The sequence below is a fragment of the Ranitomeya variabilis genome, chromosome 8 (genome assembly GCF_051348905.1).
Source record: "Ranitomeya variabilis isolate aRanVar5 chromosome 8, aRanVar5.hap1, whole genome shotgun sequence".
NCBI classification, from domain to species: Eukaryota; Metazoa; Chordata; class Amphibia; order Anura; family Dendrobatidae; genus Ranitomeya; species Ranitomeya variabilis.
The window spans coordinates 116,041,502-116,066,014 of NC_135239.1; the positions used below are offsets into that span (position 1 = coordinate 116,041,502).

At 45.5% G+C, this 24,513-nt stretch overlaps 2 protein-coding genes across 3 annotated transcripts in view; one reads left to right on the top strand and one right to left on the bottom strand.

Moving 5' to 3' along the window:
• The window catches only part of SLC25A38 (solute carrier family 25 member 38), a 210,246-nt gene extending 201,209 nt beyond the window's left edge, over positions 1–9,037 (bottom strand). The window contains exons 1-2 of one of the 2 annotated variants that reach the window (XM_077278914.1): positions 8,837–9,012; positions 2,343–2,424 (exon numbers count right to left, since the gene is read on the bottom strand). In XM_077278914.1, coding sequence (XP_077135029.1) covers positions 2,343–2,424; positions 8,837–9,012 — 258 coding nt within the window. Of the gene's footprint in view, positions 1–2,342; positions 2,425–8,836 lie in introns of both variants that reach the window. The other variant, XM_077278915.1, reaches the window with a different exon arrangement.
• A 194-nt stretch (positions 9,038–9,231) lies between these two features.
• FMC1 (formation of mitochondrial complex V assembly factor 1) overlaps positions 9,232–24,513 on the top strand; it is a 52,945-nt gene continuing 37,663 nt past the window's right edge. The window contains exon 1 of the mRNA XM_077278916.1: positions 9,232–9,365. Within this exon, the coding sequence (XP_077135031.1) occupies positions 9,234–9,365 (132 nt within the window). The 5' untranslated portion in view covers positions 9,232–9,233. The remainder of the gene's footprint in view (positions 9,366–24,513) is intronic.

A 24,513-nucleotide genomic window follows, 5' to 3' on the forward strand; every position in this document is an offset into this window, starting at 1 on the left:
TTAGGTGTAAACATGGGTATAACTTTATTTTTTATTTTTAAATAAATGTGTAAAACAGGGTGCTGAGTTTTATCTGATATAAAGGATTTTATTCTTGCAGTGTGTTTATTTCAAAACTTACTATGAGGTTAGTAAATAGCCTGAGCTTAATGTCAACCGACAATACAAAGCTGACATCAACCCCAACCCTACAACCCCACAGCCACAGGGAATGTGGGAAGACAAAAGCTAAGAGCCAGATTTGGCGCATCATATGTATGCGCCATTTCAGGGGAGGCTGACGGCTGATGTTGGTAACCTGGGGGGGAGCAATAACCCTGGCCCCTCCCCAGGCTATTAATATCAGCACACAGCTGTCTGTGTAGCCTTTTCTGGCATGAATAAGACACAAATGTGTATATGTTAGTAAAGACATATACTGACATATACACATTTGTGTCTTATATTTGTGTCTTACATCTCATGTTTTTTGCTTCATGCTTTGCAGACCACATTACTCAGCATCATCTATTATTGCTTTGCTTAAATATTTACTGCACGTTTGTCAGTTTTATTTAGGGTGTTCCTCTAGTCTGTCGTGTGTATGGCAGACACACTGGTTGTTGTCATCATTATGGTACTCCTTTATGCTTCCTTGTTTTGTTTTAACCAATAAATATATTCTTTTGTACCACTTACATTGGACCTTTTTTGCTCGGTTTGTCCTCTTTGCTGCAAGCCATATAATGCTGCACAAATGTTAATGATGGCCCCATAAGATGCTCCAAAAGTTGATGGCCCCATAAGATGCTCCAAAGGTTGATGGCCCCATAAGATGCTCCAAAGGTTGATGGCCCCATAAGATGCTCCAAAGGTTGATGGCCCCATAAGATGCTCCAAAGGTTGATGGCCCCATAAGATGCTCCAAAGGTTGATGGCCCCATAAGATGCTCCAAAGGTTGATGGCCCCATAAGATGCTCCAAAGGTTGATGGCCCCATAAGATGCTCCAAAGGTTGATGGTCCCATAAGATGCTCCAAAGGTTGATGGCCCCATAAGATGCTCCAAAGGTTGATGGCCCCATAAGATGCTCCAAAGGTTGATGGCCCCATAAGATGCTCCAAAGGTTGATGGTCCCATAAGATGCTCCAAAGGTTGATGGCCCCATAAGATGCTCCAAAGGTTGATGGCCCCATAAGATGCTCCAAAGGTTGATGGCCCCATAAGATGTTCCAAAGGTTGATGGCCCCATAAAATGCTCCATAGATTATAGCCCCATAAAAAAAAAAAAAAATCACATACTCACCTGTCGTTGCTTGCTCAGGCCCCCGGCACTTGCAATATTCACCTTCCCCATTCCACCGCTGCACGCGGCTGTTTTCCGGCTCTGAATGTTCAGGCAGAGGGCACACACTAACTACGTCATCGCGCCCTCTGACCTGAACAGTCACAGGCAGAGGACGAGGAAGACGGACCAGTACGCAGCGGTGGAATGGGGTTAGGTGAATATCGGAATGCTCACCTCCCCCGATATACTCACCTGCTCCCGGCGTGCTCCCTGGCAGCGTCTCACTGTCAGATGGTCTCCGGGAGCCGGCAGCATCTTCCTATGTTCAGAGGTCACGTACCGCTCATTAAAATAATGAATATGCGCCCATATTCATTAACTTAATGAGCGGTACCACGTGACCGCTGAACACAGAAACAAGCTGCCGGAGACCATGGGACATGCACCTGTGCCAGGAGCAGGTGAGTATGTGACAGCCACCGCTCCCCCTCCCCTGCCGACAATGACTCGAGTATAAGCCGAGAGGGGCATTTTCACCACAAAAAATGGGCTGAAAATCTCGGCTTATTCTCGAGTATATACAGTAAATAAAAAAGGGGTGACGTGACTGGAGAAAAAAAAATAAAATACACACCGAACAGATTAAGGATAAGCTAAAACAAACATGTGAATAAGGCCTTAAAGACCACATACACATCTGACTAATGAGGGTGGAACCCTGATGACGGGGTCTATTATGTATGAAGGCACTGGCCAATTGACGTTTGGGAGAGATATTGATAACAAAGCCCAATATCGTACTTCTGTTAACATTAATCTCTCCTGGAGATAAGACACAGGCTTTCTCAAAGAACTCAAATGCTCAGCTAAACAAGCACTCCTGTGTATGGAAGAGTTAGGTGCGATGGCTTTCGGCAAACAGCCGAAGCATCATTCATATTGACAGCAATATAATGTGTGTGTGGGGGCTTAAGATTCAGATTCAGAAACCAATAACTAGAAAAACTGAGCCATCCTACAGCCATCTTGTAGGAGTCATGGGGCATGTAGCCTATGAATAATCACGACAACTTACCGGTGACACCCCTTTCCACAGACCCAAGAAGTTTTCATTGCGAATAACTGTGAGGAAAAGCTTTAACATCCCTACTCGGCTCCTGTAGAGAGAGAAAAGACATTTGTGGAAAATGTGTCCAATTAGAGATCCATATCCTACAATCTTGGTGCACACTTATCATTTGTTAGTAAAGCAGTAGTGAGAAATACAGTTCACCAATATTAGGCCATTACCACAAGGTGTCTATCAGGTACATTCCGCCCGGAATCACCATACAAAAGCATTGCAAAACATCTGGTAAAAGGAACATAATGGATAGCAAAGTCAAAATGTCATTATTACATTAATATTACATTATTATTATATGTTCCGTCTAGTGTCACTAAATTGTTTCAGGTTCAGAAACGTTGAAGCTGTAAAAGGGAATCTGTCAACAGGTTTGTGCTACCTCATCTGACAGCAGAATGATGTAGGCAGAGACCCTGAATCCAAGGATGTATGACTTAGTTTACGGAGTGCAGTTTATAGATTTAGCAATGCAGCAGAGCTGAGAATTGGCCCAACTTTCACCAGGCTCTGTATATACAATGTCTATAGGCAGTGAGCTGCTTCTCAAAGAAGAGGCTGAGTCAGACTTGGAAGTAGTACCTACTGGCTAGTCACAGTAATGTTAATCACAAGGTGATAAAACCTTCAGTGTAAGTAAACAGCAGTCTCACATGTGACACATCATTGAAATCTCATGTTTTAACCCTTACCTTATGCTGTCCTCAGATTCCATAGCAAACACCTGCTGACAAACTCACTTTAACATAATTGATATGCTCATTCTCTAGCCTTCGGTATTCCTGAAGCTGCTCCACCTGTTTTCATGTGTTTTTACAAATATGTCTATGGCTTAAAAAGAATTAAAACAAACTTTTTATCTGCAACTTTTTCTGTAGACTCTAGGAAGCCATATAAAGAACATGGGAAAATAAAAAGCATGACATCCCCCTCCCCCACACACAAAAAGAAAAAAAAAAACTAACACCAAGATTGGGCAAAACACAATGTTGATAGAGTGTTTAACCACGTCCCTACGCGTGATGAACATGTATGTACACCACATCAGATAATGGATACGGAATGTGATCTGGAGCCAGTCCTGCTCGCATACGAGCTAGCTCTGATCGCTGAAGTTTAATCTATTGGATGCCAAAGTCACCTGAATTGTGACATCTAAAAGGAATTGTCTGGTCTTAAAGGGATCCTGTCACCAGTTTGTTTTAGTATCCCAACAAATTCTACCACCAATTCTTAGTAAAGCATTTTGGTATAAATTTCAGTTTGTGTTTGATGATGACAAATAAATCACTTCAAAGTTACGTTTTGATTTCATAACTGCGTTCTGAAATGATGACAGAATAAAACTTGATTATTCTGAACAGCCAGCATGTCCATTTTAATGAAATATATGACGATTTTGAGCCTGGGGTCATATAGACCCCATGGTACCAAAGCAGTGATTTGTTTCATGGTTCCACAGCAGGGTTAAACAAGTGATAATTAGTTTTCCAGGTGATTCTAATTAAAGGAAAGCTAATTTAAAATGATGTTACACATTATTAAGCAGGCCACAGGTTTCAAGCAATATGGGAAATAAAAAGGATCTCTCTGCTGCTGAAAAGCGTTAAATAGTGCAATGCCTTGGACAAGGTATGAAAACATTAGATATTTCTCGAAAAATTAAGAGTGATCATCATACTGTAAAGGGATTTGTGACAAACAGAGCACAGAGTTCATGCAGATAAAGGCATAATGAGGAAAGTATCTGCCAGACAAATTCATTGGATTAAGAGAGCAGCTGCCAAAATACCATTACAAAGCAGCAAATCGTTATTTGAAGCTGCTTGTGCCTCTGGAGTCCCTAGATCCTCAAGGTGTAGGGTCCTTCAAAAGCTTGTTGTGGTGCATAAACCTACTATTCGGCCACCCCTAAACAGTGTTCACAAGCAGAAACGGTTGCAGTGGGCCCAGACATACATGCAGACTAATTTTCACACAGTCTTGTGTACTGATGAGTGTCGAGCAACCCTGGATGGTCCAGATGGATGGAGTAGTGGATGGTTGGTGGATGGCCACCATGTCCCAACAAGGCTGCGACGTCAGCAAGGAGGTGGAGGAGTCATGTTTTGGGCCGGAATCATGAAGAAACAGCTGGTAGGGCCCTTTAAGGTTCTTGAAGGTGTGAAAATGACCTCTGCAAAGTATATAGAGTTTCTGACAACTTTCTTCCATGGTATAAAAAGCAGAAATGTGCCTTCAGGAGAAAAATCATCTTCATGCATGACAATGCACCATCTCATGCTGCAAAGAATACCTCTGAGTCATTGGCTGCTATGGGCATAAAAGGAGATAAACTCATGGTGTGGCCACCGTCTTCCCCTGACCTCAACCCTATAGAGAACCTTTGGAGGATCACCAAGCAAAAGATCTATGAGGGTGGGAGGCAGTTCACATCAAAACAGCAGCTCCAATTGGATTACCATGGCTTATCTATGGACTCATCACACTTCCCACCCCCTAACAAATGTCCTCCTGTAATATTCTTTAAATGTTGTGCTTTTTTCTTGTAATCTTGCCTGAAGGAGGAGCCTCTGTGCTCTGAAAGCTTGCAAACATATTTTCTGGTTAGCCAATAAAAGGTATCACTCCTAGAATACTTCTGTCATCATTGGGCAGAAACAAATTCACATTAAAAAAAATACAAAAGCTAAAATCACCCCTCTTTCGCCCCATTCAAAATAAAATAAAAAAAAAATAAAACCTACACGTTTGGTATTCAGAATCCGCGTTCAGAATTGCCCATAAATATATAAAAAAAAAAAAAAAATTACCCTGATCGATGAACAGTGTAGTGATAAAAATAATTCAAAACGCTAGAATTACGTTTTTTTGGTTGCCGCGACATTGCATTAAAATGCAATAACGGGCGATCAAAAGGACGTATCTGAACCAAAATGGTTTAATTAAAAATGAAAGTTCTGCACGCAAAAAGTAAGCCCTCACAAACCCCAGATCACGAAAAACGGAAACGCTACGGGTATCAGAAAATTGCGCACTTTTTTTTTTTTTTTTAAGCAAAGTTTGGATTTTTTTTTTCACAACTTGCCGTATATACTCGAGTATAAGCCGAGATTTTCAGCCCAAATTTTTGGGCTGAAAGTGCCCCTCTCGGCTTATACTCGAGTCATGATCGGCGGTGGGGGTCGGCGGGTGAGGAGGAGAGAGGACTGTCGCATACTCACCTAGTCCCAGCGCTCCCCCTGCCCGTCCCATGGTCTTCGGTGCCGCAGCTTGTCCCCTGTTCAGCGGTCACGTGGGACCGCTCATTAAAGTTATGAATATGGACTCCACTCCCATAGGGGTGGAGCCGCATATTCATTCTTCTAATCAGCTGTAACGGTGACCGCTGACAGAGGAAGAGGCTGCGGCACCCGGAGACCATCTGTCCGGGATAAGGAGCCAGGGACGCCGGGAGCAGGCGAGTATTACATAGTTACCTGTCCCCGTTCCACACGCCGGGCGCCGCTCTGTCTTCCGCGTCCTCTTGCTCTGACTGTTCAGGTCAGAGGGCGCGATGACGTACTAGTGTGCGCGCCGCCCTCTGCCTGAACAGTCAGTGCGGAGAGACGCCGAGACGGGACGCTGAGGAGCTGCAAGCAAGAGAGGGGAGTATGTCATTTTTTTTTTTATTGCAGCAGCAGCAGCATTATAGATGGGGCACCGCTTTCTATGGCACATCTATGGGGCAATAATGAACGGTGCAGAGCATTGTATATGGGGCACAGCTTTCTATGGCACATCTATGGGGCAACAATGAACGGTGCAGAGCATTGTATATGGGGCACAGCTTTCTATGGCACATCTATGGGGCAACAATGAACGGTGCAGAGCATTGTATATGGGGCACAGCTTTCTATGGCACATCTATGGGGCCATAATGAAAGGTGCAGAGCATTGTATATGGCACAGCTTTCTATGGAGCATCTATGGGACCATAATGAACGGTGCAGAGCATTATATGTGGCACAGCTTTATATGGAGCATCTATGGGGCCATAATGAACGGTGCAGAGCATTATATGTGGCACAGCTTTATGTGGAGCATCTATGGGTCAATACTGAACGGTGCAGAGCATTATATGTGGCACAGCTTTATATGGAGCATCTATGGGGCCATAATGAACGGTGCAGAGCATTATATATGGCACAGCTTTATGTGGAGCATCTATGGGGCCATAATGAACGGTGCAGAGCATTATATATGGCACAGCTTTATATGGAGCATCTATGGGGCCATACTGAACGGTGCAGAGCATTATATGTGGCACAGCTTTATGTGGAGCATCTATGGGTCCATACTGAACGGTGCAGAGCATTATATGTGGCACAGCTTTATATGGAGCATCTATGGGGCCATAATGAACGGTATGGAGCATCTATTTTTATTTTTATTTTTGAAATTCACCGGTAGCTGCTGCATTTTCCACCCTAGGCTTATACTCGAGTCAATAAGTTTTCCCAGTTTTTTGTGGCAAAATTAGGGAGGTCGGCTTATACTCGGGTCGGCTTATACTCGAGTATATACGGTAGATAAAATAAGAACCTATACATGTTTGATGTCTATGAACTTGTAATGACCTGGAGAATGATAATGGCAGGTCAGTTTTAGCATTTAGTGAACCTAGCAAAAAAGCCAAACAAAAAACAAGTGTGGGCTTTCACTTTTTTTGCAATTTAACCGCACTTGGAATTATTTTTTCGTTTTCTAGTACACGACATGCTAAACCCAATGGTGTCATTCAAAACTGCAACTAGTCCCACAAAAAATAAGCCCCCACATGGTCATATTGACGGAAAAATAAAGTTATGGCTCTGGCAAGGAGGGGAGCAAAAAACAAAAAATACCCGGGTCATGAAGGGGTTAAGCTACACATCTGCAGTCTCTGTAATGTGTATTGAGCGAGGCTGGCTACTGTGGCCGGATCTAGGGAAATCACGTAAAACTTGCGGTCATATAACTGCCAGACAATCCTCACAGTGCGCAATATGGCCAGGTTCACATTAGCGTTTGATTCCGCAGTGTGGTCCTGCGGACTTCTTTCCTTAAGCTCCGCCTATTTTAGCATGCGTCCTGATCTTTAACATTGGGTACACAGGGACATGCGCTGTATGTGGATTCATCTGCGTGCATCGTTTTGACGTGCTCACTCAACATGTTGTATTTTCTTGCAGTCAACGGGCACGTCAAAACGACGCACGCGGACGCATAAGCGCATGTCCCTGTGTACCCAATGTTAAAGATAGGTACGAGAGCTTAAGGGTACCGTCTCACAGTGGCACTTTGGTCGCTACGACGGCACGATCCGTGACTCTCCAGTGTCGCTCCATTATCGCTCCAGCGTCGTAGACTGCGGTCACACTTCGCAATGCACGGCGCTGGAGCGATAATTTCATGACGTATTTGCGATGTAGAAGCCTCTGGTTACAGTGCGCACATCGTATACAATATCGTGCACACCTTTGTTACACGATGCGATCATGCCGCCACACTTGACGACGAAAGAAAGTTTCAAACGATCTGCTACGACGTACGATTCTCAGCGGGGTCCCTGATCGCAGTAGCGTGTCAGACACAGCGAGATCGTAAGTATATCGCTGGAACGTCACAGATCGTGCCGTCGTAGTGACCAAAGTGCCACTGTGAGACAGTACCCTTAGGAAAGAAGTCCGCAGGACCACGCTGCGGAATCAATTTTATCAAACACTAATGTGAACTTAGCCTATGTGAGGAGTCACCAGTCTGCAGTGTGACTGCAGACTTGTGCACCAAGATCAGACACCCCCTTTAAGCTGTTAGTCTACGTTCACATTTGCGGTCTGCGCCGCAGCGTCGCCGCATGCGTCATGCGCCCCTATATTTAACATGGGGGCGCATGGACATGCGTCGCACTTGCGTTTTGCGCCGCATGCGTCCCTGCGGCGCCCGCGTCCGGGAGCAGAGGACGCAGCAAGTTGCATTTTTGCTGCGTCCAAAATCAATTAAAAAAAGGACGCATGCGGCGCAAAACGCAGCGTTGTGCATGCGTTTTTGTTTGCGTTGTGGCGCCGACGCTGCAGCGCACAACGCAAATGTGAACGTAGCCTAAGACAGGAATCCTTTAAGCGGCTTTACAGATCACTAAAGTTGCAATAATCTGGATAATACAAGTAAAGAAATTTAAAAATGTGTACATTAAAAAAAAAATTAAATCACTCCTAGTTAAGAAAAAAATTGAAAAAATAAAAGCTCAAACATCAAACGTGAAAACTATAGCAGGGGGAAGGGGGCGACACTCGCATACTGACTGACAGCCAACGTGTGCACACACCAGCAATAACCGCAGCGTGCTGGCAGCCGTAAAGCAAGTACACGAACGTTAGTAACCTACAAGCCAGCTATACGGTGCTATGAGAGGAGACCGTTACCCCGGGGAAGCAGCGAGCTGCTGCGCTTGGAGGCGCGTTTTCACAAGGTCTAGAGGCTGGAAGAGAAGAGTCGAGCAAGTCCCGCTCAGTGAGCCGCACACAAACGCTTTCACCACCGGGTGCATGGACGACAACTGTGAGAGCCGGTTCCCAGACACTAGCGGCTCTGCTGCCATCACCTCGGCTCCACATGGCCTTCATAGGCCGCTCATTACTGGCCTTCAGGCTCCCAGAGCACGGCCACGGCAGCAGCGCACAATGCACATGACACACTGATCCCGTCCCTCACACGGCGCTGGTGTTCCTGCTCGGGCTGATGACGTCAGACCACGTGATGCAGCACGTTGTGTGACTGTGCCGACCATTCCCTTCCTATGTGGTGCAGGCCACTGAAGTGATGGCGTCCCTGGGAAGTCCGCTACACACATTCCGCAGCCTGTTACGCGAGTTGCGACAGATCCGCAGTGTGGATCGTTACAGGAAGACAACCGCATGCGGCTTTATCCGAGAGCAGTTCCGGAAGAATCAGGTGATTATTACTGCACAAGCCGGACGCAGAGGAGATTTCCAGGGTCATATGTGTGTGTGAGGACTAGCACAAGCCGATTGCAGTAGTGTATGGCCCGCTGAGGGGGAGCAGGCCCGCCTATAACCCAGGGTGGGGGGCAGGACCCGCCCATGGCCCACGGGGAGACCTTCCCTTGCTATAGGGCCTTGTGTATGGAGAGTTCTCGCACCTCTCCACTGGGAACCATAGGGAGCATTGCCTTTTTGTGAGAAGATAGACTAAAAAAAAAGAATTCTCTGTGTGTGTATATATATATATATATATATATATATATATATATATATATATAAATATATATACACATACAGTACAGACCAAAAGTTTGGACACACCTTCTCATTTAAAGATTTTTCTGTATTTTCATGACTATGAAAATTGTACATTCACACTGAAGGCATCAAAACTATGAATGAACACGTGGAATTATATACTTAACAAAAAAGTGTGAAACAACTGAAATTATGTCTTATATTCTAAGTTCTTCAAATTAGCCACCTTTTGCTTTGATGACTGCTTTGCACACTCTTGGCATTCTCTTGATGAGCTTCAAGAGGTAGTCTCCGGGAATGGTCCTCCAACAATCTTGAAGGAGTTCCCTGAGATGCTTAGCACCTGTTGGCCCTTTTGCCTTCACTCTGCGATCCAGCTCACACCAAACCATCCTGATTGGGTTCAGGTCTGGTGACTGTGGAGGCCAGGTCATCTGGCATAGCACCCCATCACTCTCCTCCTTGGTCAAATAGCCCTTACACAGCCTGGAGGTGTGTTTGGGGTCATTGTCCTGTTGAAAAATAAATGATGGTCCAACTAAACCCAAACCGGATGGAATAGCATGCCGCTGCAAGATGCTGTGGTAGCCATGCTGGTTCAGTATGCCTTCAGTTTTGAATAAATCCCCAACAGTGTCACCAGCAAAGCACCCCCACACCATCACACCTCCTCCTCCATGCTTCACGGTGGGAACCAGGCATGTAGAGTCCATCCATTCACCTTTTCTGCGTCGCATAAAGACACGGTGGTTGGAACCAAAGATCTCAAATTTGGACTCATCAGACCAAAGCACAGATTTCCACTAGGCTCATGTCCATTCCTTGTGTTCTTTAGCCCAAACAAGTCTCTTCTGCTTGTTGCCTGTCCTTAGCAGTGGTTTCCTAGCAGCTAATTTACTATGAAGGCCTGCTGCACAAAGTCTCCTCTTAACAGTTGTTGTAGAGATGTGTCTGCTGCTAGAACTCTGTGTGGCATTGTCCTGGTCTCTAATCTGAGCTGCTGTTAACCTGTGATTTCTGAGGCTGGTGACTTGGATAAACTTATCCGCAGCAGCAGATGTGACTCTTGGTCTTCCTTTCCTGGGGCGGTCCTCGTGATCCAGTTTTTTTGTAGTGCTTGATGGTTTTTACCACTGCACTTGGGGACACTTTCAAAGTTTTCCCAATTTTTCAGACTGACTGACCTTCAGTTCTTAAAGTAATGATAGCCATTGGTTTTTCTTTACTTATCTGCTTTTTTCTTGCCATAATACAAATTCTAACAGTCTATTCAGTAGGACTATCAGCTGTGTGTCCACCAGACTTCTGCACAACACAACTGATGGTCCCAACCCCATTTATAAGGCAATAAATCCCACTTATTACACCTGACAGGGCACACCTGTGAATTGAAAACCATTCCTGGTGACTACCTCTTGAAGCTCATCAAGAGAATGCCAAGAGTGTCCAAAGCAGTCATCAAAACAAAAGGTGGCTACTTTGAAGAACCTAGAATATAAGACATAATTTCAGTTGTTTTACACTTTTTTGTTACCGTAAGTATATAATTCCACATGTGTTAATTCATAGTTTTGATGCCTTCAGTGTGAATGTACAAATTTCATAGTCATGAAAATGCAGAAAAATTTTTAAATAAGAAGGTGTGTCCAAACTTTTGGTCTGTACTGTATATAATTTTTTTTTTTTTTTTTCAGGGGTGGACACTGTCAGCTTCGGGCCCCTGTGCAAGAAATGTGTCTGGGCCCCCTCCTTTTATGGCAACAAAGCTACATATATGTATATATATATACACACACACATGTATATATCCTACATAGTCTCCTTTATTATGTATATTGCCGTCCCTTATTACACAGTGCCCTCTCTTGTTATATACAGCACCGTCCCTTACATATCGGATTATATAAAGCCTTGTCTTTATTACATACTGCCCTGTCTTGTTAGATTTGTAATGCAATGATGGCTGGTGGAGCATGGAAAGCTTCTTTTCTAATGGAGGAACTGATGGACTGGTCGCCTGGTCGCCGGCTGCTCCATCAGCAGTCATTTTATATCTAACGAAAGGTCACTATGTAATAAAAGAAGGCGCTGTGTATAACAAAAATAAGAATACGCTATGTAAGAGACGGCACTGTACATAAAAGCAGAGGAAGCTATATAGTAAGGGACGGCATCATATATAACTAGATAAGATGGTACGCAATAAGGGACGGTGTTATACATAATAAAAGAGGAAACTATGCAACTGAGGCCGGTGTCACACTTGCCAGTGCAATGGGAGAAATTCGCACATCAATACCCGGCACTAGGGACCGGAGCGTGCGGCTGCATGTATTTCCATGCAGCTGTACGCTCCGATCCCCAGTGGCAGTGTCGGGTATTGATGCGAGTTTCTCGCATTGCATTTGCACGTGTGACACCGGCCTAAGGATGGTGCTGTACATAATAAGTGAGTACACTAGATACTAAGAGACTGCTAAACAGAATAAGTGAGTACACTAAATACTAAGGGACTGTGCTATACATAAGTGAGTACACTAGATACTAAGGGACTGTGCTATACAGAATAAGTGAGTACACTAGATACTAAGGGACTGTGCTATACAGAATAAGTGAGTGCACTATATACTAAGGGACTATGCTATACAGAATAAGTGGGTACACTATATACTAAGGGACTGTGCTATACAGAATAAGTGAGTACACTAGATACTAAGGGACTGTGCTATGCATAAGTGAGTACACTATATACTAAGGGACTGTGCTATACATAATAAGGCTACATCCCTGTATCTGTGTGCAGTGTTGGTGTGCTGCCCGCTTTTACAGACGCATTGAGCATGTCCTATTCTGACATTCTCTGACCCTCACGGATTTCATTCTCAGATTTTCATGATTTTCACGGATGTGTGAGTGAACCTATAAAACTATAGAAAAAAAAAAAACCTGGAAGCACACGGACCCTTCACGCAAATGTGAAAATGTAGAATAAGGGATCTTACTGATAGCATTATCACTTCAAGCCATAAAGAGCAGCTACAGAATAATATCTACATCCTGGCACTTACCACTGACGTCTCGTCTGATTAGAGCCGCTTTCTCCTGTCTCTTCTCCATCTGGTCAGACCTTCATGTCGACATCTCCCAGCCACGATTCGTCACGATAAGCGTCGCAGCCCTGAAAATAACAAGGTCACATACATTGTATACATAAATGTGTCTCCCCCTCCAAATACAGATATGTACCCAACCATTAAAAATATAAAATAAGCAGCACTGTGCCCCCGTGAACTATTATCGTCGCCGCCCCATAATATAAATTATTCAGTCTGTGACTCTCCCCAATTAACTGAAAAAGAAGCAACACGGCACTCGTACTAATAATCAGTATAGGTGCTCAAGTAGGGTATCCAGCCCAGGAATCCAAAATCAGAAAAAACTTGGCACTCAAGAAGAATTTTGGTGTAAAGAAGAAGATCCTTTAATGTGCATCCACAAAGATATAAGTTTGAACGTTTTCGGTCCACATCCGGACCTTCATCTGAACAATTTTACTGGTATAGTAGGTAAAGCGTATCTCTCTGAGCGACTTCCGCAGCATTCCACGTGTGCTGACATCCACAGGATCTCCCATTGCATCCAGGCCAGTTGAATAATCCAGTTGGAACCAACACTGACCCCATACACGCTTTACCTACTATACCAGTAAAATTGTTCTGATGAAGGTCCGGATGTGGACCGAAAACGTTCAAACTTATATCTTTGTGGATGCACATTAAAGGATCTTCTTCTTTGCACCAAAATTCTTCTTGAGTGCCAAGTTTTTTCTGATTCTCCCCAATTAACTGTAAGGCTATGTGCACACGGAAAGTGAATGAGATCCCTGAAGTCTCATGTACACAATGCTTATTTTTTCTTTGCAGATTTGTCACAGATTAAAATCTCTATAATCTCAATTCTTGCAGCGTATTTCACCCTTACTAATGAGTGGGGAAAATTAAGCAACAAAAGCATGGAAAAAATGTTGTAAGTGTTTTATGCAGCGTTCTTCCTGCCAACACATTAGGATATGTAGCAGAATTTTCTCCTGCAAATCCTGAACGTGTACACATCCTGTGTCCCCCCCATTCATTATAAGTCATTGATAGCGTCTTCTCTCACCCCCAAATTCATTATGATGCTATCAGGTACTGAGCATCCTCCTTCACCTCTCAATTCATTACAAGTTCCTGACAGAGTTTTCTCCCACCTTTCAGTCCATTATAAAGTGTCCTTACCGCCTCATTTACCACGCCACAATAAATTTTAAGTCCCCGATAGCATTACAATGAATTATGAGATGGAGGAGGATGCTATCAGGGGCTTAACACCACCTCCACCACCCAAATCATTTTACATCCATATCTAATGTCCTCCTCCCCTGTTTATAAGTCCCTCTTCCATCCCAATCCCTTCCAACCCTCATTGCCTTCCCCCGGCATCCCATCATTGCCCTCCACCACTCCAATGATTGTTCCCCCTCACCAACTCCATAATTGCTTTCTCCACCACCCCCATTATTGCCCTCTCCACCACCAAAATCATTGTTCTCCCCCACCATCTCCATCATTGCCCTCTCCACCACCCAACCTATTGTTCTTGTCCACCACCCCCATCCTTGCCCTCTCCACGACCCCAATCATTGCCCTTTCCACGACCCCAATCATTGTTCTCCCCATCACCTCCATCATTGCCCTCTCCATCACCTCAATCATTGGCCTCTCCCCATCCCAATCATTGTTCTCCCTACCACCTCCATCATTGTCCTCTGCACACCAATCATTGTTCTCCCCCACCACCCCATTATTGCCCTCTCCCCTACCACCCCATCATTGCCCACGCCACCACCTCCAGAATTGCCCTCTCCACCACCTCCAGAATTGCCCTCTCTTCCACCACCTCCATCATTGCCCTCTCCACCTTCATCATTGCCCTCCACCATCATTGCCCTCAACACCACCACTTCCATTATTGCCCTCTCCACCATCTCCATCATTGCCTTCTCCCCCACCACCTCCACCATCTCCTCCTCCCCACCACTTTCATCATTGCCCTCTCCCCATCATTGCCCTCTCCCCCACCACCCCATCATCATTGCCCTCTCCCCCACCATGTCCATCATTGCCCTCTCCACCACCACCTTCATCATTGCCCTCTCCACCACCACTTCCATCATTGCTATCTCTACCACCTCCATAATTGCCCTCTCCACCATCTCCATCATTGCCTTCTCCCCCACCACCTTCATCATTGCCCTCTCCCCCATCATTGCCCTGTCCCCCACCACCCCATCATTGCCCTGTCCCCCACCACCCCATCATTGCCCTCTCCCCTACCACTCCCATCATTGCCCTCTCCCCCACCATCTGCACCATTGCCCTCTCCCCATCACCTCTATCATTGCCCTCTCCCCCACCACCATCATTGCCCTGTCAACCACCACCCCATCATCATTGCCCTCTCCCCACCATCCTCATCATTGCCCTCTCCATAATTGCCCCATCCACCACCCCCATAATTGCCCCCGTAATTGCTCTATCAACCACCCCATAATTGCCTCTCCACCATCATTGTCCTCTTCACCTCCATCATTGCCGTCTTCCCCACAACTTCCATCATTGCTCTGTTCACCACCACCATCATTGCCCTCTCCACATTCCACCAATGTATTGTTGTAGTGAAATATGTATAGGTATATGTGTGACTAGCAGTAATTTAACATCTGTCCTGGGTCTGCAGGTCTCACAGGGGGTCACAACATATGTTATCCTGAGATCCTGTCTCCAATCTCGCCAGGGGGCCTCGCTAAGAACCAAGAAGGGGAAGGGTTTCACACCTTCAGCGTTTTTGAAGAGCGATATCAATTACAGCCTGACACTATCTATCTGAGAAAGTTTATGCAAAGAGTGTTCAGAGGAAAATAATATATTCATTGGGGGAGCGGCCCTGGTCCAATCAAAAACAAGCAATTATAGTATTAACATGAGAGGCTGGTCTAGAAATTTGACCTCCAGAGTAACTCTATAAATTAGGCTTGTGCGCATACAAAGTTGTTTACAGATTGAGGGCAGCCAAGCTGAAGTGTTCCATTAAATATTCCTGCCCCCCTCAGGGAGCAGAAAGCAGACTGCAAAGTTAAATATTTCTGTAATTTCTCTGTCCCCCATGACGTCACCACGGAGAGAGGGGATCCACCCACCAAGGACAGGAAACCTACAGATAAAAAGTCGGTACCTCTCTCCCGCATCAGTTGGTTTCCTGTCCTTGATGGGAGACCTACAGTTTACCGACAGGAAGACGTCGTTGGATTCCAGGGCCAATCAGTCCGAGTCAGCTGGTGTGGTGAGCTGAAGCTCCACCGCTGGGGCTAGTGGGCCTCTAGGGTGTGCGGGGGAGGTGGCATGGAGTTCGCAGCCACCTCCTCGGGTAAGATGCTGCAGCAGCGATAAACATCCAGAGGGGTCCCTCTGCGGTTGTGGGGAGAGTGGCGCTCTCCCTCCTGAAGTGTCAGCCTGCAAGCTGCAAAAGCCGGGGCCTCCGGTGTGCAGCGTGAAAAAAAAAAAAAGCTGCATGCCGCCTCTCCCAGAATCTTCTCCAGAGAACAACGGAGCTGAGCCCGGAGCTGAAACCCTCCTGGGGGGGTCCCTCAGCCACAGAGACCAGTGAGCGGACGAGGATCCTGGGTGGAGCCGCTGGCAAGCCACCGCTACTTCTGTTGCCAGGCCAGACTGATCCAGGCAGTGGGGGTTCCCTGCCTCGGCTGGCGTGGTATCCTGAGGCGCCACTGCTGGGGCAGCGGGCCTTTAGGGTGTGTGGGGAGAGGCGGCAAAGAGGACGCATGGTGGAGAAGGCTGTCGCACTTCAGCTGACGTCAGAGCAGGGCGCCGGGGGCGCGCGCCCCTATGACGCAAGCAGACGCCGCGGTGCATGACTGGGTAATCAAGTCTCAACAGGCACATGTCGCTTCTCCAAGTCCCCTCCTCATGGAAATATGGTGCAGGTGGTCAGGGGCCGGTACTCTGAGCCCTAATATGTGGCAATGGTCAAAATTCTGGTCACCCAGACTTCACTGGTGCAACTCCTCAGAATATTATCCATAATATTGATTGTGAATGTTTCCAGGAGTGGAGAAGACCATATAGGAACCACCAAACTGCATGGGGGGGAAACCTGGAGGAACTTCTTTTCAGGTTCCAAGTTAGAAGAGGGAGTTTCCAATAACAGCTGTCTTAGAGTTTCTGCACAAGGGGTTGGAACAGGGGCTAGCCACAAATACTTTAAAAGTTCAAGTCTTGGCTTTAAGGGCCCTGTACAATTACGACCTGGCTGGGAATCGGGGGATATCCAGGTTCATCAAAGCAGTGGCCAGGTCTAGACCCATCCCCTCTCGGTTTACTCCTCCTTGGGATTTAAAATTGGATCTTACATCCCTATCCAAAGCTCCTTTTGAACTCCTGTCAGAGGCTTCTCTGGGAATCTGTCCCTTAAAACATCACTTTACGTAGCTCTCATAAGAGCTCGTAGGGTCAGTCACATTCAGGCATTGTCAAGCCAGCCCTCACTTCACACAAAGCTTAGAGAATAGGGTTATTCTTAAGATTGACCCAGCCTAACTTCCAAAAGTGGCATCACGGTTTCTCAGATCTCAGGAGATCTCCCTCTCTGCTTTTTGTCCCAATCTCAAAGATAGTGAAGAGGAAATCTTACATACACTAGACGTGGGGAAATGCCTAATCCAGTACCTAGCGGCCACACGGGAGCGTAGGAAGCATAGGTCTCTCTTTGTGTGCTTTCAGAGTCCTCGAGAGGGGCGAAAAAGCTTCTAAGGGCACGCCGGTAAGATGGATAAGGGACTCCGTCACCCTGGCATACTCCTCGCATGAAGCGGCCATCCTGAAGAAAAACTAAGAGCCTATTCATCAAGAGAGGTGGCAGCCTCCTGGGCAGAAAAAGACGGGGCCTTAATAGAACAGATATGTAGAGTTGCTACGCCATCTTCCTCCTCTACTACATTCTTTAATCACTATCGGCTGAATCTAGCCTCTTCTTCAGACCTTACCTTTGGGAGTACGGTTCTGGAAGCGGTGGTCCCTCCCTATTGTACAATCTCTGCAAATCTCTCTGTGGTGCCGTCATGGGGGACAGAGAAAAATATAGTTACTTACCGATAATGGTATTTCTCTGAGCTCATGACGGCACCCGTACATCCCCTCCCTTCACGTGTGGGTGTGCACTCTAGTAAAAGTTATGCTAGTCCTCATGAAAATAGTCACGCGGTATCTCTGTTAAGACTTTGAGTAATGTCGAATATATATATATGTTTTTTTATTAACCTAAGTTCCCATCATGCTCTGTAAACAACTGATCCGGGAGAGAGGTACCGCCTTTTTATCTTTAGGTTTCTTGTCCTTGGTGGGCGGATACCCTCTCTCCATGGTGCCGTCATGGGCTCAGAGAAATACCGTTATCGGTAAGTAACTATATTTTTTCTCCTGTTTATTTTTAGAACTGTTTTGCATATTTGTATGCCTTTTTATTACCATATTTTTATACCCTTTTTATTGTAAGCACTGTACCTCTTTGTATTAAAGCATAAAACTTTAACAAGTTGAACCTTTCATGTTCCAAAGAATCCATAGCCTTAAACTGTGTGACCTTTATGATTGGCAGACAGTAGTAGTAATATTTCCGGGACTCATCGCCCGTGTGTTCGGTGAGTGGTGGCAGCGTGTATGAGCGGGTGTGTGACCTGGGTCGGTGTGTGATTTATGCTCCCATTACAGCATAGGTTGAATGCTGGACTGAGAGAGGGGAGATAGATTAACCCTTGCAGGCGCAACCCCAAGTCGTGTGCTGAGAAATGGGTACATGACAATTGTAAAAAAAAATAAAGCACTCACCTGTCTGCACGTTCCCCCGCTGCTGCAGCAGCAGCAGCATTGTCATCGCCGGCAGCTTTCTCTCTGACACAGGCACACGCTGAATCCTGACGTCAGATAGGAATAACTGGGAAGGAAATGCAGGACGGATCCATGCAGCTCCGCTCCGCTGTCATTTTCACCTGTAGGCAGCGGAGCTGCATGCAAGGATCTCTCCCTGCCCGCCGCACATGAGGGCAATCTAGCCATGGGCCCCCGTGACCCTCGGGGCTCGAGAAACAGGCCAGATTGCCCTTATTATTAGCTGCCCTGCAAGGGCCCCATTCCATCTCCGGGCCCTGGTGTAGCTGCAACGGCGGTATTCCACCTCTATTTTTTGCTCTATCATATGGCTGAAGGTGGTTGTCCTTTCTTAAGGTACAAGTCCACAGTCACTCTATAATTCTCCGACACCAAGAGCGGGCGGTCATATGTCCATAACTATATGATATGTATACTCTCAGCCACATTCAAACTAGATGTGTCCAGCCTCCCTCAATACAGTTGCAAGGAGCGAAGCTGTCCACGTCTAGTCGGCACGTGACTGCATGTATGAAATTTTTCTCTTAGCATTGGTGAATCCTCACTTTGCGCACACTGCAGGGATTCACAAGTCTGCAGTCACAGAGTAAACGCAGACTTGTAGCCTAGGGTCGGACAGCCCCTAACCAGCAAATCCTGTTTTCACCTTCCTGACCAGGACAAATATCTCAATTCTGACCAGTGTCATCTTATGTGGTAATAACTCTGGAACACTACAACTCACCCAAACACATTGTACTTTATGTTAGTGGTAAATTTAGGTTGATTTGATTTGCGTTTATGAAAATTTGGCAGAAAATGTCTCAATTTTCAAACTTTGAATTTTTATGCCCTTAACCCCCTCATGACCAATAATGTATAATTACTAAGTCTGAGAGAGCACTGAAATGCTCAGATGCTCGTTATTTGAACCGAGCAATTTCTGATGCTCGGATGCTTGTTTGAAGCAACGACTTTAATGGGAGTGGGAAGTCCAAGCTTATTTCTGACAGACCCTACAAAGAGGTCTGGGGGGCAGTGAAAATGCTGAAATGGATGGGACAAGTGCTGAATGGAATGAGAATGGGGAAGATCTCTGGAAGCATCTCTGACTCCCAGGTCGCTGCTGAGAACAATGATGTCACACCTTTACTCCACGTTAAAGAGTGACAATAAAACACTCCAAACTATCCAGAAATTGGGAGCTTACAGGGTAAAAAATATTAAGAAACATTGTTTCATGTACAATGACTTGATTATAGGGCAACATTTAAAAATGATTAAATATATATATATATATATATATATATATATATATATATATGTATTAACCCCTTTCCCAACATTTGTAGTACATGTACATCATGATTGGGAAGGACTTCCGAACTTGGAAACCCCGCAACATCATTGCCATGGTGACCCGATGTCATCATGACTACATCTGGGTTACAAGGCACTAGGAAGTTAGTTAGATCATGTGCAGTTCGATCAGACTGCAGAAAGTGAAAGTCCCATACTGGGAATAAGTGATAAAAGTTGTACAAATATTTTTTAAAATATATATTATATCCGTAAATAAATATTCTGAAAAAAAAGCAAAAAAAACAATAAAAGTGCTCATATTTGGTATCGCCTCGTCTGGAATGACCCGACCTATAATAGTGTCCCTCTAGTTAATCCCCCTTTAGTGAACACCCTAAAAAAAAATTATTAACCCCTTCCCGACCTGTGACACAGCGTATGCGTCATGAAAGTCCTGTGCCAATCCGACCTGTGACGCATATACTGCGTCACAGAATGATCACATTCCTGCAGGACGGGTGAAAGGGTTAACTGTAATTTCACCCGACCTGCAGGGAGAGGGGGAGTGGTAATTCAGCCCGGGGAGGTGGCTTCGCCCCCCCCAATTCCACCCCAACCCCCCCACACCCCGCCTACAATCGCTCTGATTGGCTGTTGAAAGTGACTTTCACTTTCAATCAGAGCAATCGTAATATTTTACCCATAAAAATTGGTGAAATATTACAATCCGGCCATGGCCGATGCTGGAATATCATCGCCATTGCTGGAGACCATGATCTGCCACCGCCACCGATCTCCCCTCCGTCCTGTCCTTCGCTCCCCTCCTTCCTCCCGTTCGCTCCCCCCCGCAGTCCGATCCCACCCCCTCATACTTACTGAGCTCCGGTATCCCTCCCGGTGTCCGTCCATCTTCTCCATGGGCGCTGCCATCCTCCAAAATGGTGGGCACATGCGCACTGCGCCCGCCAAATCTGCTGGCCGGCAGATTCATTCCAGGTACATTTTGATCACTGTGATAGAACCTATCACAGTGATCAAAATAAAAAAAATTGAAAATAAACCCCCCCTTATCACCCCCATAGGTAGGGAATATAATGAAATAAAGAGATTTATTTTTCCACTAGGGTTAGGGTTAGAACTAGGGTTAGGGTTGCAATTAGGGTTAGGGTTGCAATTAGGGTTAGGGTTGCAATTAGGGTTAGAATTAGGGTTGCAATTAGGGTTAGAATTAGGGTTAGGGTTGCAATTAGGGCTAGGGTTGCAATTAGGGTTAGGGTTAGAATTAGGGTTAGAATTAGGCTATGTGCACACGGTGCGGATTTGGCTGCGGATCTGCAGCGGATTAGCAGTTTTCCATCATGTTTACAGTACCATGTAAACCTATGGAAAACCAAATCCGCTGTGCCCATGGTGCGGAATACCGCGCGGAAACGCTGCGTTGTATTTTCCGCAGCATGTCAATTCTTTGTGCGGATTCCGCAGCGTTTTACACCTGTTCCTCAATAGGAATCCGCAGTTGAAATCCGCACAAAAAGTAATGGAAATCCGCGCTAAATCCGCAGGTAAAACGCAGTGCCTTTTACCTGTGAATTTTTCAAAAACGGTGCGGAAAAATCCACATGAATCTGCATTGTGGGCACATAGCCTTAGGGTTAGGGTTGGAATTAGAGTTAGGGTTGGAACTAGGGTTAGGGTGGGAAATAGGGTTAAGATTAGGGTTAGGGGTGTGTTGGGGTTATGGTTAGGGTTGGGATTAGGGTTAGGGGTGTGTTGGGGTTAGGGTTGGGATTAGGGTTAGTGGTGTGTTGGGGTTAGGGTTGTGGTTAGGGGTGTGTTGGGGTTAGGGTTGTGATTAGGGTTATGGCTAGAGTTGGGATTAGGGTTAGGGGTGTGTTTGGGTTAGTGTTGGAGTTAGAATTGAGGGGTTTCCACTGTTTAGGCACATCAGGGGTCTCCAAACGCGACATGGCGCCACCATTGATTTCAGCCAATCTTGCGTTCAAAAAGTCAAATGGTGCTCCCTCCCTTCCGAGCCCCGACGTGCGCCCAAACAGTGGTTTACCCAAACATATGGGGCATAAGCGTGCGCAGGAAAAATTGCACAAAAACTTTGGGGGTCTAATTTTTCCTGTTACCCTTGGAAAAATAAAAAAATGGGGGCTAAAAAATTATTTTTGTGGGAAAAAAATGATTTTTTATTTTCATGGCTCTGCGTTATAAAATTCTGTGAAGCACTTGAGTGGTGAGCACTTTGAACTCCCACCTAGATAAGTTCCTTGGGGTCACTTGTGGGGGGGGGGGGGGGGTTCTACTGTTTAGGCACATAAGGGCCTCTGCAAACGCAACGTGATGCCCGCAGACCATTCCATCAAAGTCTGCATTTCAAAACGTCACTACTTCTCTTCCGAGCCCCGACGTGTGCCCAAACAGTGGTTCCCCCCCACATATGGGGTATCAGCGTACTCAGGACAAACTGGACAACAACTTTTGGGGTCCAATTTCTCCTGTTACCCTTGTGAAGATAAAAAATTGCTTGCTAAAAAAATAAGTTTTGAGGAAAAAAAAAATGTTTTTATTTTCACGGCTCTGCGTTATAAACTTCTGTGAGTATTAGAAATAAACTTTGGCACTCAACTTTAATATGTCGTAAATTTTATTGGCAGCCACTTGTACATACGTTTCGGTCAGTGTTATTGACCTTCTTCAGTGTACTGCATTAACATCAAAGAAAAAAACAGAACAACAAAAATAGACCATCAGTATACATGAAATTTTAACAAAATTCACTCAATTCCATAATGGAACAAGGAGACTAATGCGTGGTTATACACTCACCGGCCACTTTATTAGGTACACCTGTCCAACTTCTTGTTAACACTTAATTTCTAATCAGCCAATCACATGGCGGCAACTCAGTGCATTTAGGCATGTAGACATGGTCAAGACAATCTCCTGCAGTTCAAACCGAGCATCAGTATGGGGAAGAAAGGTGATTTGAGTGCCTTTGAACGTGGCATGGTTGTTGGTGCCAGAAGGGCTGGTCTGAGTATTTCAGAAACTGCTGATCTACTGGGATTTTCACGCACAACCATCTCTAGGGTTTACAGAGAATGGTCCGAAAAAGAAAAAAAATCCAGTGAGCGGCAGTTCTGTGGGCGGAAATGCCTTGTTGATGCCAGAGGTCAGAGGAGAATGGGCAGACTGGTTCGAGCTGATAGAAAGGCAACAGTGACTCAAATCGCCACCCGTTACAACCAAGGTAGGCCTAAGAGCATCTCTGAACGCACAGTGCGTCGAACTTTGAGGCAGATGGGCTACAGCAGCAGAAGACCACACCAGGTACCACTCCTTTCAGCTAAGAACAGGAAACTGAGGCTACAATTTGTACAAGCTCATCGAAATTGGACAGTAGAAGATTGGAAAAACGTTGCTTGGTCTGATGAGTCTCGATTTCTGCTGCGACATTCGGATGGTAGAGTCAGAATTTGGCGTAAACAACATGAAAGCATGGATCCATCCTGCCTTGTATGGAGCATCTTTGGGATGTGCAGCCGACAAATCTGCGGCAACTGTGTGATGCCATCATGTCAATATGGACCAAAATCTCTGAGGAATGCTTCCAGCACCTTGTTGAATCTATGCCACGAAGAATTGAGGCAGTTCTGAAGGCAAAAGGGGGTCCAACCCGTTACTAGCATGGTGTACCTAATAAAGTGGCCGGTGAGTGTATACCATGCGTATATAGTGATGGATGGGAAGATGGGGGATGGGATAAAGAAAATTTTCTACTATCTTTTTCTTTTCCCTTCATTTTATCATTATCATTTTTGTCTTCAATTTTCTTTATGGTTCAAAGTGCTCACCGCACATCTAGATAAGTTCCTTGGGAGGTCTAGTTTCCAAAATGGGGTCACTTGTGGGGGAGCTCCAATGTTTAGGCACACAGGCGCTCTCCAAACACGACATGGTGTCCGCTAACGATTGGAGCTAATTTTTCATTCAATAAGTCAAATGGCGCTCCCTCCCTTCCAAGTCCTGTCGTGTGCCCAAACAGTGGTTTACCCCCACATGTGAGGTATCGGTGTACTCAGGGGAAATTGCCCAACAAACTTTAGGATCCATTTTATCCTGTTGCCCATGTGAAAATGAAAATATTGAGGCTAAAATAAATTTTTTGTGAAAAAAAAGTACTTTTTCATTTTTACGGATCAATTTGTGAAGTACCTGGGGTTCAAAGTGCTCACTATGCATCTAAATAAGTTCCTTGGGGAATATAGTTTCCAAAATGGGGTCACTTGTGGGGGAGCTCCAATGTTTAGGCACACAGGGGCTCCCCAAACGCGACATGGTGTCCGCTAACGATTGGAGCTAATTTTTCATTCAAAAAGTCAAATGGCGCTCCCTCCCTTCCGAGCCCTGCCGTATGCCCAAACAGTGGTTTACCCCCAGATGTGAGGTATCGGTGTACTCAGGAGAAATTGCCCAACAAATTTTAGGATCCATTTTATCCTGTTGCCCATGTGAAAATGAAAAAATTGAGGCTAAAAGAATTTTTTTGTG